We start from the raw sequence: 14521 nt of genomic DNA, 5'->3' as shown, positions 1-14521 counted from the left end.
GTACATAGAAAAATTATACTAAATATATTTAGTGTCCCGATTAAAAAGTGTCGGTGCTGGTGTTTGCCATTAAATGTAAATAAAACGTAATCTTCGGAAAGCTGCTGCGAACCACTTTTTTTCTTAAATGCTTGCAACTTACTACTCAGAAAACACTTGCCCTCATCACAAAACACTTAATTTTAAATGAAATTTATTTTAATCTTCAGCTGTTAGCTATTCTGGCTATCACCAGACCAAGCTCAATCTTTTAAGATTAAACATTAATCTGGGGAGTCTGCTCTGTATTTTCTACTGCACAAGAGGCGTGATCAACGGGTGTAGTTCAAACGACTCTGTACGCGATTGGATAGTCCTTCAACCAATCAGATCAATGATCAGGGTGACGTAGCAGCAACAGCGGCATCAACGGGTCGCTGCACTTCGGTGGCTGCTATGTTGAATGTTAACAAGAAGCTGCTTGGTCGCTTCTCTATCATCATTGTGTTAAACCCACCAATAGTCCTTCAACCAATCAGACCAACGATTCAGGTGACGTACTTTGCAGAGCTGCAGGGCGAAATCATATCGCCGGCAGACCGGTTGGTAGTAAGAAAAACACACCCTTCTTTTGTAGTAATTGTTCCAGGGCAAGTGTGTGTTCCGTTTTCAGAGAAAACTTGCATTTGAAATCTTTTAAAACAGCAGCTGGTTGCTGCGCTTCGGTGGCCGCCATGTTGAATGTAAACAAAAAGCTGCGTGCCGTCGCTTCCCTATCATCATGTCATTGTGTTAAACCCGCCAATAGCGCGCCAGGTGGATAAGCCAGTTTGTGATTGGTCCCTGCAGATTTTTAATGGAAGCAGGATCGAAAAATGTATAGGTTTCCAGCCTGAGCTGCAGTGCGAAATCAAATCGCCGGCAGATCGGGCTGGGTTTACCCGGTCTAGCTGTTAGCAGCATCTGTGCATTGCAGGACAATAGTGTCTATCACCAACAGACTCAAAAATGAAGCATTCATGTTTTAGCCTGCATATTGACGGGATGGCTGTGGCTCAGGAGGTAGACAGGTAGCCCTTTAACACAAAGGTAGGCAGTTCGATCTCTAGCTTCTCCTGTCCGCATGTCAAAGTGTCCTTTAGCAAGACACTGAACCCCAATGACAAAAAAAAAGTATGGCACTAAGGTGGCAATGCGCTATATAAATGCAGTCCATTTACCATTCCACGTTTACAGTATGGCTACTTTTAGCCTTGCTAGCGGCGTGGGGATGGCAATGTTCATTGGTAAGTCAGTCCACCACTTACAGACATCAACGGTCCCCGAGAGGATGCACATTGTTTTGAGCCCCACCAGGTCAAAGATTTCACTTATCCAGTGAAATATCTAATGGATGGGTCGGCACCAAATTTGATTCAGACATTCATGGTTTCCCAGATGATGAATCCTAAAGACTTTAGTGATCTCCTCACTTTTCCATTGACGCTACCATAAGGTTGACATTTGTGGTTTTGAGTGAAATGCCTTAACAACTATTGTATAGATTACAAGTAACTTTGCCGATCCTTTCAATTCCTGTGACTTTTATGTAATGGGTTGTATCATTACCTTTTACTACAGCATGGATTTCTTGTGTTCTAAGTTAGTCTGCATACTGACAGCTTTACTATTTAGTCTCTTTTCCAGTGTGAATATGAAAATTGGAACAAAGCCTGTCAGACTTCATGAAGTTTTCCATCAGTTTTTCTTGTATTCCTCACATTTGTCTCTACTTCTTTTAATCTATTTCCTCCCTCATTCACCTTTTTCCATCCAAAGATAACGCCCTCCTCTCTGCCCCCCCCACCACCCCCGTTCCCCCCACCCTCCCCACATTGTCACTCCTCTCTGCCTCATTTCTCCCCTCTCCCTCTGCTCGTTGCAGCGATGAACAGGCTGCTTGGACTCCACTTTTCCTCCTCCTTCCTTTCTCTGCCCTCTTCTACATCTCCTCAGCGGGTGTCCAGCACCAATGTCGGGGACTCTGTAGGAGCCTCTAGGGGAACGACAGAGCAGAGGAGCAGCTGTAATCCAGGTGGAGAATCGCTGTGAAAACTGGATGTGAAGGTAAGACTGCAGACAATGAGACGGACCATACAAGGACAAACAAGACCAGAGAAAACTCTCGCCATTCACCGTTTATATAAGAGTGTCTGAGCTGCTCGGTTGTAAAAGGATGAAATGTTTCTGTTTCTTGTGCAATCAGAGCTGCTAAACATCATTGACTTCAGCTGTTGCTGCTAGCTCTTATTATGAAAGTTATTTAAGGAAGCAAGGAGTCTGGACTGCTTCACTTTCAATTGTTTCATAATTGACATTGTCTTGAACTCATCTTTTATATTAACAAAGTTTACTTGAAGTGGTTCATTGTTATTGCACCCCCAAATCTCCTAAGAAACAGACATTTGTCATATTATCTTGTAGTTTCTGCTAAATGCACTTCTGGATTCTGTCTTCTTAACAACTGCTGACCACAGTCAGGATTTTGACCCCATGAATAAACTTTAAAATTTCTTCTCAAGTGTTGCCTTTCGCCATCGCCTTTCCATCTGTGCTAAAGGAGCCGCGTTAAGATAAATCATCAGCCTGTTCTCCAGCTTCCAACATAAAAAAAGTAGCTCTCGCTATCATGATTAACAAGATGCATCCTCCTCGCTCTCACATGAAACAGTGATCTGTTTGCTGTACAGTAATGCTGGCAGCACCCTTTATCTCCCAGCGCTGTTGTTTCAGGTGCACTGTATCTTGAATGAATTATTAAGAGGACTCAGTGGAGCATAGATACACTTCAGTTCAGCTTCCTGGGCACTGAACCCCCTGCAAAGTCACGTCCTATAGCCTCCAGCTGCATCTCAACCCTGGGAAGAGTCTTAATCAGAAACATGCCCCGGCCTTTGGATCTTCACAGACCAGTAGCTCAGCTGTCCCGGTTCAAGTCGGCGTTTTTTTAGGGGGGGATTCTTCAGAGGATACTGTCTGCTGACACTTGACTTCCGGCAGGACAATGTGCTGCTTATTTCCCTTGTGTAACTCAGATTGTAACAGTCTGAGAGTGGATTTAATCAAACACCTCTGAAGAGCGAACAGCTCCATTCCCTCTTAGAATTTGTAGCACCCGAGGGACTGAGCGTGACGATTAGTCGGCACAGGAATCTTCCCAGAGAATAAAGTGATGAAGAGTAAGTACATGAGACAGTGGGCTCCCCAAGCTTCAAGATTTCATTTGCACTTTCAGGATTAAAGAGGATCTCTGCCGGTGTAAAAGAAGTGGCTGCAGCGATATTGATTGGTCAGTGTAATTACTGTTCCTTTGTGCTGTGTTTTGCTGGCAACCTCACAAAACCTTTTCATTGGTAATGGTCATCTTTCTCACATGCTGGTCCTGAGACGAGGCTTGTGAGGAAACAGATCATCTCTGAAAGAGGCAGAACTGGCACCTCTCGCAGGTCTGCAGAAGCCGTTTTCATCTATTTTTAGAGTAAATGTATGCAGCAGTGGTGTTCGGAGGTAAATTTAGTTCTCTTCGGTCTGTGCTTTTGTATTGGTCTTCTATTTCATCCTTGCAGCACTACTTACTCACTTTCTGTAATGTACTAAGAGCTAGAAAATTAAACAAAAATGGAAACTGTTCTGATAATCGATTAATTGTTGAAGCCGTTTTTATAGAAAAACAAATGACAAAAAAAAATCACAAACTCCAGTTTTTATTTTGAATATTTGCAGCTTTACTTCAGTCTTTGGACTGTTGGGACAACAAGTAATTTGAAGAAGTCATTTTCGGTTTAAGGAAACTGCAACAGTATTGTTTTAAACTTTTTTTCGGGCACTTTATAGACCACACAGCTGATTAACTGATAATACCTTTAGTGCTTTTAATTAAAAAAATGTTTAAAGTTGCTAGAAAGACATTTGACTGCTAGAAAGACATTTATGCATGAACACACACCATAAAAGAGGGAACGAGTTATGTTCTTCTCTGAGGTCAAACACTGTAAGGATGAATGTATGTCTGCACTACACCCCCTATGGGAGTTGAGCTCCTATTAATACTGAATAGGACATCCTATCGTAGCAGTTGGGATGTTGTTACATAAAGAGTGAAATATGAGAAAGTTTCATAGATAAACAAAGCAACCAAAATTCATTTGAGTAAAAAAGAAAACACAATGTGGATTCATATCATACTGCAAACTCTGAGCTCACTTTTCTTCCAAAGTCTGAGGTCAAGTGAAGTGTCATATTTATGACCCGGATTTTTTCTTTGTGTCAAAACGCTGGGAGCATGTAGTGTAGTGTAATAAAAACATCTTATCACTTTATTTAAAAAAAAGCATTCAATGACAGTTTAACTTCTTTTTTTTTTAATCCCTTTTTTCTTTTATTTTTTATCTGATATGTACACATATCCTACATATCAGATGAAATAAGACAAATCCACCATTCAGATTGATTTTAAAGAATCGACCAAGACCAGACATCTCAGGTGTTTTACCAGGTAAGCAAAGACCATCAGGTGTCCATAGGTGTAAATTACAGGGGCGGCTTTTGTTGCTTTTTTGGAAAAGACATTGTCAAGTTTTCAATGTTTTTGTCACTTTTTCCGACATTTTTGTCAATTTCTTTTATGTTTTGTTGCCTTTTTCAAGTTTTTTTTTTTTTCAACGTTTTTGGCACTTTTCCTGACATTTGCCACATTTTAACTTTGAGTTTCTTCGACAATTTTAACAGTAGATGGTGGTTGGCATGCCACCAGTTTGGAGAAGCAGGCCAGAGTACCAAAATAGAAGCTAAGCTATGTCTTGCTGTGGATGGGGGCAGCAGCTAAACACATTTTATACACCTAAAAGCATTTATATCAGTTTAAGTGGACACTATATTTAGAATATTTTCAGCACTTTGCTGTCAGACAGCCCTTTACTACGAGGAACTGAAGCCGTTATCTCTGCTCTCTTCAAAGCCACCAGACTCCTTTGACAAAAACATTGATTTTACCTCGCAGAACACGGGAGTTACTGCTCTACCACTGCCTCCATCGGTTAGTTTGTTTGTGTTATTGTGTGACTTTGGTGTTTTAAAGGGTTAGGAACTAACAAAACAAACTAATAAGTGACCGCCATCTACTGTAGGAAATACACTGACTAAGCATTCCCTCATACAACCATACTTCAGAAAATCTGAACTATCCCAAAATACAAAGTATATCAAACTCAGTTTTCAGTCAGCTGTCTGCTAACTAAAGGCCAAAAAAACATGAAGGAAAATCTAGTTCCAGCTGTGTTTAAAGAAATGCACGAGGCAGTTTCTGTTGGACCTCTCCTCCTTCTACACAACCACACACTGAATTACACAATTGATCTTTATGATTGCTTTTTGATCCATGCTTTTCTGCTAGTTTATTGTGCTAAAGTGAATTAAAGCAGCCAAGCATGAAAATATTTCTCAATTTTATGATCACATTCTACAGGTCATAAAATGATCCAGTCATATAATGCACATGCAGGGGTTTTGGCACCTCAATAGCCTCTACAATTGCAGTCATTAAATATGACCAACTGTTAGAAGTAGTGATTGCCCCGCTCATATCATGAGGCCAGTTTTCACCGATTGGGTGATCGTGGCTCCTCGATGATGTTTACGTTGGTTAAGCATCCACAAATGGTTTGCCACTGATAGCTTTGGGAGATAACGCAGTCCAAATACGGCTTCATGGATGAGTGAAGTAAATTAGGAGAGTAGGCAGAAGGGAGACAGAAAGAGAAAAACAGGATGGATGGCTCACAAGTGAAAAGGTTGGATGGGGAGATAGGATGATAATTACTCAGGATAGGGTGGAAGGTAACAGGGTCATTGCTGTCAGCCCATCTGTTGTTGTGGACCTGAAGTTTTATTGACTCTGTCAGTGGATTTACAGACATTTTGTTGATTTCTTTCGCATGAAAGTAGTTCAATTAAAATGTATTGACGTAGATCTCAAAGTTTTTTTATTGTATCTTCTAAACCCCAACCTTAACACAACCTTAGCTTAAATCTGTGTGTTAGTCCGTCTTTCAATACCTCCCGGCAACCCTATGCTGCCTATAGCCCCAAGCCTATTTGTTCAAATTGAAGACACAGATCTTTAAAAACAACTCACAAATATAAAGTTTAAATTTTTTTATAAAGACTCAGTAATTTACTCAAACAGCTGGTCATTGTAGGAGGAAATTGTCCATTTGTTGGCAATTATTTCTGGTAGTAGATTATCCCAAGATGGTGCATGTTAGTCTGGCACCATCACCAGACCAAGCTCAATCTTTTAAGATTGAACATTAGTCTGATCAACGGGTGTAGTTCAAATGACTCTGTACGCGATTGGATAGTCCTTCAACCAATCAGACCAGCGATCCGGGTGACGTAGCAGCAACTGCGGCATCAACAGGTCGCTGCACTTCGGTGGCCGCTATGTTGAATGTTAACAAGAAGCTGCTTGGTCGCTTCTCTATCATCATCGTGTTAAACCCACCAATAGCGCGCCAGGTGGATAAGCCAGTTTGTGATTGGTCCCCGCAAAACTGTAATGGAAGCAGGATGGAAAAATGTGCAGGTTTCCAGCCCGAGCTGCAGGGCAAAATCAAATCGCCGGCAGATCGGGCTGGGTTTACCCGGTCTAGGTGTGTGTGGTATTAAGTCAAAACTAGGGGTCGACCAATACTGGTTTTTCAAGGCCGATACAATACCGATAATTAGTAGTTAGTATTAGTAGTGTTCATCTTAAAGAAGGAACATGTCAGCCAGTGCAACAGTGTGTCTCACGCATGTGTTTTTAACAACAACAATGGAGCTCTATGGCACAGAGGTAGAAAATATATCAGGCTTTGATACTCACAAAATGCTTGTTAGGATCATTCAATATTACCGTTTGTTTCTTGCTTTCTTGGTTAAAACACCAACTCTGAGCCTTTCGCTGCCATTCCCAGGGGAATCACCAAGGTCATGACCGACTGGTCCAATGTGACAGCGTCCGGCCACCAGGATCTGGGCCTGAAACCGGAGGAGCTGCCCAAGTCCAAATGTGTCCTGGGCTTCATCCCTGTCATCTACTACAGCATTCTGCTTTGTGTGGGAGTACCAGGTACACTGTCATGATGTCTTGTAGTGAGAGCGGTGTGCAGGGTTCTTTCACCTAAATTTCAGAACAACTTACTTTATCTGTCTTCACTGCAAAATTTAACTGACACAACATATCAGACATGCTCAAGACACACATTAGACTTATCACGCAACACATCAATTAGAACAACTCGTTTCCATTGGGACGTTCAAGATGATGCTTGACAATGTGTTACATAGGGACTGCTCTTGTTTTTAATAGCCCTCTTATTCGCATTCTCATTAGTTTTTATTGTTTATATGTACTGTAGTTTTGTGATTGTTCATTCATTATTGTTTTTATTATTTTATCATATTTATTGTAATTTGGGTATTATTTTATGATAATATTAATTATTTGTGCTGTAATTAGGGTGTCATTGGAAAAGGGAGTTTGCTCTCAATGGCCCTCCCTGAATAAATACATTTATAGTGAATAGTTTCTACATTTGGAGATAGTTTTTGTTAAAATCACTAAAGTTTTGAGATTACCAAGACCAGGGACTTATGCCACCAGCCCTGTGAATTTTGTGAAGCCTAATAAAACAATATTCAGAAGTAATGCCCGAAAAACATGAGTAAAACATATTTTACTAAGTAATTTAGGTGACCTGAGATTTTAAGGTCAGAATATTAACTGATGTACTAGATGATTTTATTAGTTGCGTTTGCACTGAATCACAGTCACAGTTTGCATTGATATCTATTATTAACAGAAGTGGGATCTGCAGAGGACAGAAGAAATCAATACACACGTGAGTTGGAGGTACATTTCAGTGCTCTAATGGACCAGTGACGCTGTTAGCAACACAGATGGCTCTTTTCACAGGTTACAACAATCTAATCATCTGATAATCTCAGTTTCTTTGAGTCTTTGAGTATTTATTTATCCATCAATCCCTCCAGGCTTGAGCCAACTGTCGTAATTATCCCTGAATCGAAATCTCACCTCAATAATTCAGAAAGTGGAAAATAAATGTCACTTTGATGCACAGCGTTCACCTCGGCAATGTTCTCATTATTGTGCTTGGTCTCCAAGTCGATGGCAGCGATTTGGTATTGATCCAGCAGGGATTTAGACAGAGTGGTGTTCACAAACAAGCGGACGTGTAACCAGAGCGTTCAGATGCGTCACGTAATTGTACCCAAAGGAAAATAAATGGAAAGACCAATAGGGCCAGAGTCAACAGCTGTGTGCCTGAAGGAGTCTTAAAACACTAGTGATGTTATGCTCCAGTGAAAATATCCTGCTGTTGACAATGTGTAAAAATCAGATTGCAGAAGATGTATAGGAGAGATACCATATGCGATATGCTGCAGGGAGACAAATCAATAATTTATAATTTATATTGCTATGAAAGCACTGTTCCCCACAAATGCAAGGTAGGATTACTTAATCCAAACTGCTAACTGGATAATCACAGAAAAATGACCACACCCTCTTAACACCGCATGACATGGTGGTGGCATGTAATCTGTTAAAATTACGTCAATGTTGACTTTTGGTTTCACATGGGATACGAACTGCAGTCTCCTGGGTGAAAGTTCTGCGTTTGTTTGACCCTTCCATCCATCCATCCATCCATCCATCCATCCATCCATCCATCCATCCATCCATCCATCCATCCATCCATCCATCCATCCATCCATCCATCCATCCATCCATCCATCCATCCACCCCATCCTCCTCCCTCCACAGTGTGAGAGTGTGAGAAGGCTGTGTTGAACCAGAGGATTTGTGTGTCCACCATGACAATTGATCCTAATTGACTTTCAATTGGCATTGTTTTTTGTGGTTCCGCTCTTAATTGTAACACATTACGTGCCGCCGCCACCACGTAATGCAGTGTTTAGAGGTTGTGGTCATTTAGCATATTTCAGGCTGCAAGCTGCTGTTATCACAACCACAGCTAGCGAGCTATTTAGATGGTAACTTAATTACATTAATAACTTGCTATTGTAACTAAGCTATTTGTTGTAATAAATTGACCTCTTAATCCACATAAATAAAGCAGCCTAGCCTAGTTTAGCAGAGTAGCGGTTGCTGGCATTCAGCCTCTGGTTCTTCTATAACTGGATTTAGTGTGGTTAAGCTACCTTTACATGACATATTTTAGACTTTTTGTGCAGCTAAATATCATAAAAAGCAGATATATGATCTAATTTTCTCTTGTTGCTTTTTCTGTCTGACAGTGAACATCCTCACAGCCGTAGCTTTATCCAGACTGGCGTCCCGCACCAAGAAAGCTCTGTACTACTACCTCTTGGCGGTGACGGGCTCAGATATTCTCTCCCAGCTCTTCATCATCTTTGTCGGCTTCCTGCTGGAGACTGCGGTTTTTCATCGCGATGTCCCCGTGCTCCTGCTGCACTCCGTCAGCGCCGCCGAGTTCGCCGCCAACCACGCCTCCATCTGGTCCACCGTGCCCCTCACCGTGGACCGCTATGTGGCGCTGTGCCACCCCCTCCTCCATCGCCAGATCAGCTACCCGGCGCGGGCCAGGAAGATCATCGCGGTGGTGCTGGGGTTATCTCTCGTATCGGGCGTGCCCTTCTTCTGGTGGTCGGACATGTGGAGGAACAGCGACCCGCCCACAGCCCTGGACACCGCCCTCGTATGGACGCATGTGACTATCATCTACTTCCTGCCCTGCAGCATCTTCTTCGTGCTGAACTCTCTGATAATCCACACGCTGAGGGTGAGGAAGACGCAGCAGCGCTGCCAGGAGGACAGCGGGCCCAAGTCCGCGCCTCCTCGGCGACTCGGGAAAACCACGGCCATGCTGCTGGCCATCACCTCCGTGTTCTCTGTGCTGTGGGCTCCCAGGACTGTGGTGGTCATCTACCACCTGTACGTGTCCTCGGTTCACCGGGACTGGCGCGTCCACCTGGCCTACGACCTGTCCAACATGCTGGCCATGCTCAACACGGCCGTCAACTTCTTCCTGTACTGCTTCGTCAGTAAGCCTTTCCGCGGCGCCGTGCGGGACGTCCTGCTGCTCAGGGGGCCCCCGCTGTATATGCGCCGCACTTTGCCTCACCCGCAGGCTCCCACCAACGCCTCCATCTCCTCTCTGTACAGTGGGAACAACAAGCGCTCGCAGCAGGACTCCATCCCCTTGTCACCTCGCAGGACCAGAAAGCCCTCGTGATCCTGTGTCCCCTTCTCTTTATCCAAAACACCCATCGTCCCACGACCCCCGAGCACTTCTGACCCCCGAGACGCACACAGCATTCCAGCTACGACCGTGGACAGCTGCCAGTCAGCCCTCAAGCTTTTCTTAAAGTTGCCTGCCCTGACTCACAAGAAGTACGTTTTTTTGTATTCTAATATGTCACTGGGTGTTGTTTGGCCATGTAAATCACATAAGATGACAGCCTATTTGTTTTTCTTCAGAAGAATTTGAAAAAAAATGTAAAGTTCGTTTTTGGCACTTTTTTCTTTTCCATACATGGTAGTAATGTGACAAAATATGTTTTATATTGTCACGATTGAGAAGAAGAGATTTACAGTTTGTTTTCTCTGGGGTTAATTCGGTAGTTAGATCACTGGTGGTGAAAAAATGGAAGGAAGGAAAAATTATATTTTGCATGCCGCTACAGTCCGTGTAATCCATTCATCTACCCAGCCTGGTCTTCAAGCTACTTTACCCTGCTATTATATCTACTCTGGAAGCAGCCAAGAGGGAGAGCTTTAATTTGAACTGGCTGGTATTTCTGCTGTTGTGTAAAGATGCTGAATGCCCAAAAGACAATCCGCCCTGATGAGCATTGCCAATTGAGCAAAGAAACCGCACTCTGTCCCTGCAGCATGCTCCCAGGCACAAAAACCCCAGCTGCTAAGCTATTGTTTATTTTTCATGAAATGCAACTCGACGGAGCTTTAAATGAAAGCTTGCTGTTTAAGCGGCAGGAGAGTGAAGACCCTGCTCTTCAAACAGCCCCTCCGCTACATCCCCAACGTGGCCTCAGCTCTGGCTAAACAAACCACAGATTAGTCTGGTGGTCTGCGCACACACACACACACACACACACACACACACACACACATGAACGAAAACATGCACACAGTCACCCACGACAACTGCTAGTACAGGGGTGGCCAACCAGTTCAGCATAAAGAGCCACAAAAAAACACGCACCATAGCAAAAAGCCACACAACACCTGCACATCCACATTACAACAGCAACAGTGACTTCCAGATCTAATGAAAATCATAATACATAGCAGTTTTCATAGGTTTTTTTTCTTACTTAGATTGACTCAGTGGGAAACCTGACAGTCTTTGTTATCCACAATCCTTTTTAGGTCTGGTTGTACTCGGTTGTGGCCACTCTTTCACTCATTTCTCACTAGAGGGGCTTTCAGACAATCAGCAGTGAAAGGGTTAATGATGAGGAAGGTGATCTGTGGCCGCTTTTTTTCCTCAGGTTGCAGAATCTGTCCATAAAAAAACTCTGCTGCATTATTTTTTATTTTAAAATAATTGGCAAATGTATTGGCAGATGCATTCAAAGGATTTTTTTTTTTTTACTTATCTGAAATGTTTCAAAAAGTAAAAAAAAAAGAATCCACCAATAACATAGCCCACAGCCACACAGTAAGAGCCTCAAAGGAGCCGGCAAAGAGCCGCATACGGCTCAAGAGCCACAGGTTCGCCACCCCTGTGCTAGTACATTACACACACACACACACACACACACACACACACACACACACACTCTCATGCATGAACGAAAACATGCACACAGTCACCCACCACCTGCTAGTACATTTCCATTTGCTACAAACAGGAGTTTTCATGTAATATCATTGCCATTTGATGACCCGTTTTACTGTATTACTTGTTGTATCAGTGTTGTGAAAAATAACACATCTGCACTTAAACCTCTAACAGCTCATTTGCATATATTACTTTAAGATTTGGAAGAGACATCGGTCGTTGATATGTTTTTTTTTTTTTAATTAACGCCCTCACTTTGATTTTTCATGCAACACTAATTTGTTCTGTGCAACGGCTTGTCAGATGGTTTCTAATGGTGCCTGAGTATACAATTAACTCCTATTTTTAAAAAATAACAACAGTTTTGTCCAGGGAACAACACCTAAATGTAAATGGACTGTTTTTATATAGCGCTTTTCTAGTCTTAACGACTACTCAAAGCGATTTTACATAGTACAGGAACCATTCACCATTCATACACTGTGGCTGAGTAGTGTACGGCAGCGTACAAGGTGCCACCTGCTCATCAGATAAACACACACATTTACACTGCGATGGCGCAGCATCAGGGGCAACTGGTCAGTGTCTTGCCCGAGGACGCTTCGACATGGGACTGCAGGGCCAGGGATCGAACCACCAACCTTCCGGTTGGCAGGCAACCGCTCTACCACTGAGCCACCTCCGCCAAGACGTGCCCCGGCCCACAATGTCAATGAAGTGTTAATTGTCCAAGTCCGGAACTCATTTTCCTTACTATTTGATAATCCGCCCCGTTATTCGGATCTGGTCCAAAATGTAGTGGGTTCTTCCTTGGCCCATGCTACACCCTCCCACCAAGTGTCATGAAAATCAGGCCAGTAGTTGTTATGTAATCCTTCTGACAGACAGACAAACTGAGCCGAAAACATAACCACCTTGGCGGAGATAAATATCAATTTCACGTACTGTGGAGTCCAGCTGTTCTAAATTATTGGATTTTTCAGTTTTATGCTTTCATCTGGTGTTGTGATGCTTGCCTGTGCTTAAAGTGACAGCTTTATAGCCAGACTATAACCTGCTGTGAAGCCACCATGGGTGACACTTGATGATCACCCAGCTCTGCAGCTCTAGTTAGGAGATGTACTTGCTTTTACATGTTCGCATGTGCGTCATGGCTGCCTCATTGTCTCCTGCATCTGTTGCAGAAAAATTCACCAGAATGCAGAAAATGAAGTGTTTGATATGCTAAAAAATTGTCTTTTCCTCCAAAGTGGAGATCTCAACCCACCCCAATGTTGAAGCCAAAGTTACCCCCTTGTATAAATCTCCTCTGCCCACCCACTCAGCTTTGAAGTTTCCAATGTAAGCCACCTGCCTGCTCTCATTGCTCTCCAGTCCTCACTGTGTGTACTGTAACAGTAACGGACCCAGTGTTGGTTCCTCTGTGTCAATCTGCTCACGTCGCCCCGCCGAGTTCTGAGAGTCCGGACGCAGATGGAGATGCAAACTGTTTCTTTGAAGTCGTCTCCTGCTGCTTGACATCATCGGAGCGGGGGTGCGAGAGAGCATGTAGTGGCGGCGACCTTACACTGGTTAAGACGGCGGGGGGGTCAGAGAGATGACTGACGCAAACAGTTAAGGACTGTAATGTGACGCTGAGATGTAGGAGCAGGCTTTGACTAAAGTATAATGGAGCCGTGCTGGAGCATCTACGGAGCCGTGAGGGAGGGGGAGGGAACCCCTACCAGCCACACGTCCCCTGTGTGCCTGCCACCTGTCCTTTGTGACTGTTCAAACAACTGGTTATGTCCCCTCACTCTGCTCCTATTGAGCCTCTACCTGCTGCTCAGCAGCTGACAGGAAGCATCGAAACGCCACATACAATATTAAATTAAGTTATCTGTTTACACAATACAGTAACGTAACGAGCTATTTAAGTTAGCTGGAACCTCATTGGCTCTTACCAGTGTATCACCGTGGGTACTTCGTGCACAGCAATCCCACCAATCGGTCCCAAAAAAATTGTCTCAGTTAGAGATGCCGTAAACATATTCTTTGTAAGTCTTTACAATCGTTCCCCGAAAGAACCAAGCAGGCCTGCCTTGTGGCACGATCCAAATTTTCTTCAAAACTTGTCATTTTCAGCGTGGAGCTTGCAAGCTTGAAGTTTGTTGTTTCCCGTAGCGAAGGGATTTTGAGAACGGCAACACAGTGGAAAGAGGCCTGACATCAGATGTTAGACTTTAGCCTGGCAAATGTACTTCCATTGATCCAGACTAGGAGGCATCAAATGAAAGTAAAAGTGTGTCCTATCAGATGCAATTGTCTAAATATAGAAAATGGAATACTAAAAACATATCCTGTTACATACAGGATCGGTGCAGTTTCTTTTATAATGTGCAGTCACAGAGAAGCACTGCCCGGTAGATATACTGTGCTTCAGGTGAGTCTGTGATTCTGTAGATTAATTCACACCCAGGTGTAGGGCAGAGGACATAAATAACTTAGGGCCCTATTTTAACGATCTAAGCGCACTGCGTGAAGCGCCTGGTGCAGGTGCGTTTAGGGCGTGTCCAAAAAGGGTCCAAATGCACCGGGCGCATGGTTCAAAGGTACTGTGTGTAACTTGTAGTTAGTCTCTTCATTAATCATAGGTGTATTTTGGGCGTAAT

At 43.3% G+C, this 14521-nt stretch overlaps 1 protein-coding gene across 1 annotated transcript; it reads left to right on the top strand.

Moving 5' to 3' along the window:
• The first annotated feature begins 1023 nt into the window (after positions 1-1023).
• gpr142 (G protein-coupled receptor 142) lies at positions 1024-10298 on the top strand. The gene is made up of 3 exons (XM_028568524.1): positions 1024-1049; positions 6975-7129; positions 9340-10298. The coding sequence occupies exons 1-3, from the start codon at positions 1024-1026 to the stop codon at positions 10296-10298; spliced, it is 1140 nt and encodes a 379-aa protein (XP_028424325.1).
• The last annotated feature ends 4223 nt before the right edge of the window (positions 10299-14521 follow it).

The sequence above is a fragment of the Perca flavescens genome, chromosome 21 (genome assembly GCF_004354835.1).
Source record: "Perca flavescens isolate YP-PL-M2 chromosome 21, PFLA_1.0, whole genome shotgun sequence".
NCBI lineage: Eukaryota > Metazoa > Chordata > Actinopteri > Perciformes > Percidae > Perca > Perca flavescens.
Note: the sequence above shows the minus strand (reverse complement) of the source record. Positions and strands in the feature narration are given on the sequence as shown.

What these genes read in the sequence shown, in the direction of transcription:
- gpr142 (XM_028568524.1), top strand. Translation starts at nt 1,024, where the DNA reads ATGGCTGTGGCTCAGGAGGTAGACAG. An exon ending in GTGGCTCAGGAGGTAGACAG is followed by an intron (nt 1,050 to 6,974) that starts GTAGCCCTTTAA and finishes TGCCATTCCCAG; the next exon opens with GGGAATCACCAAGGTCATGA. An exon ending in GCTTTGTGTGGGAGTACCAG is followed by an intron (nt 7,130 to 9,339) that starts GTACACTGTCAT and finishes TCTGTCTGACAG; the next exon opens with TGAACATCCTCACAGCCGTA.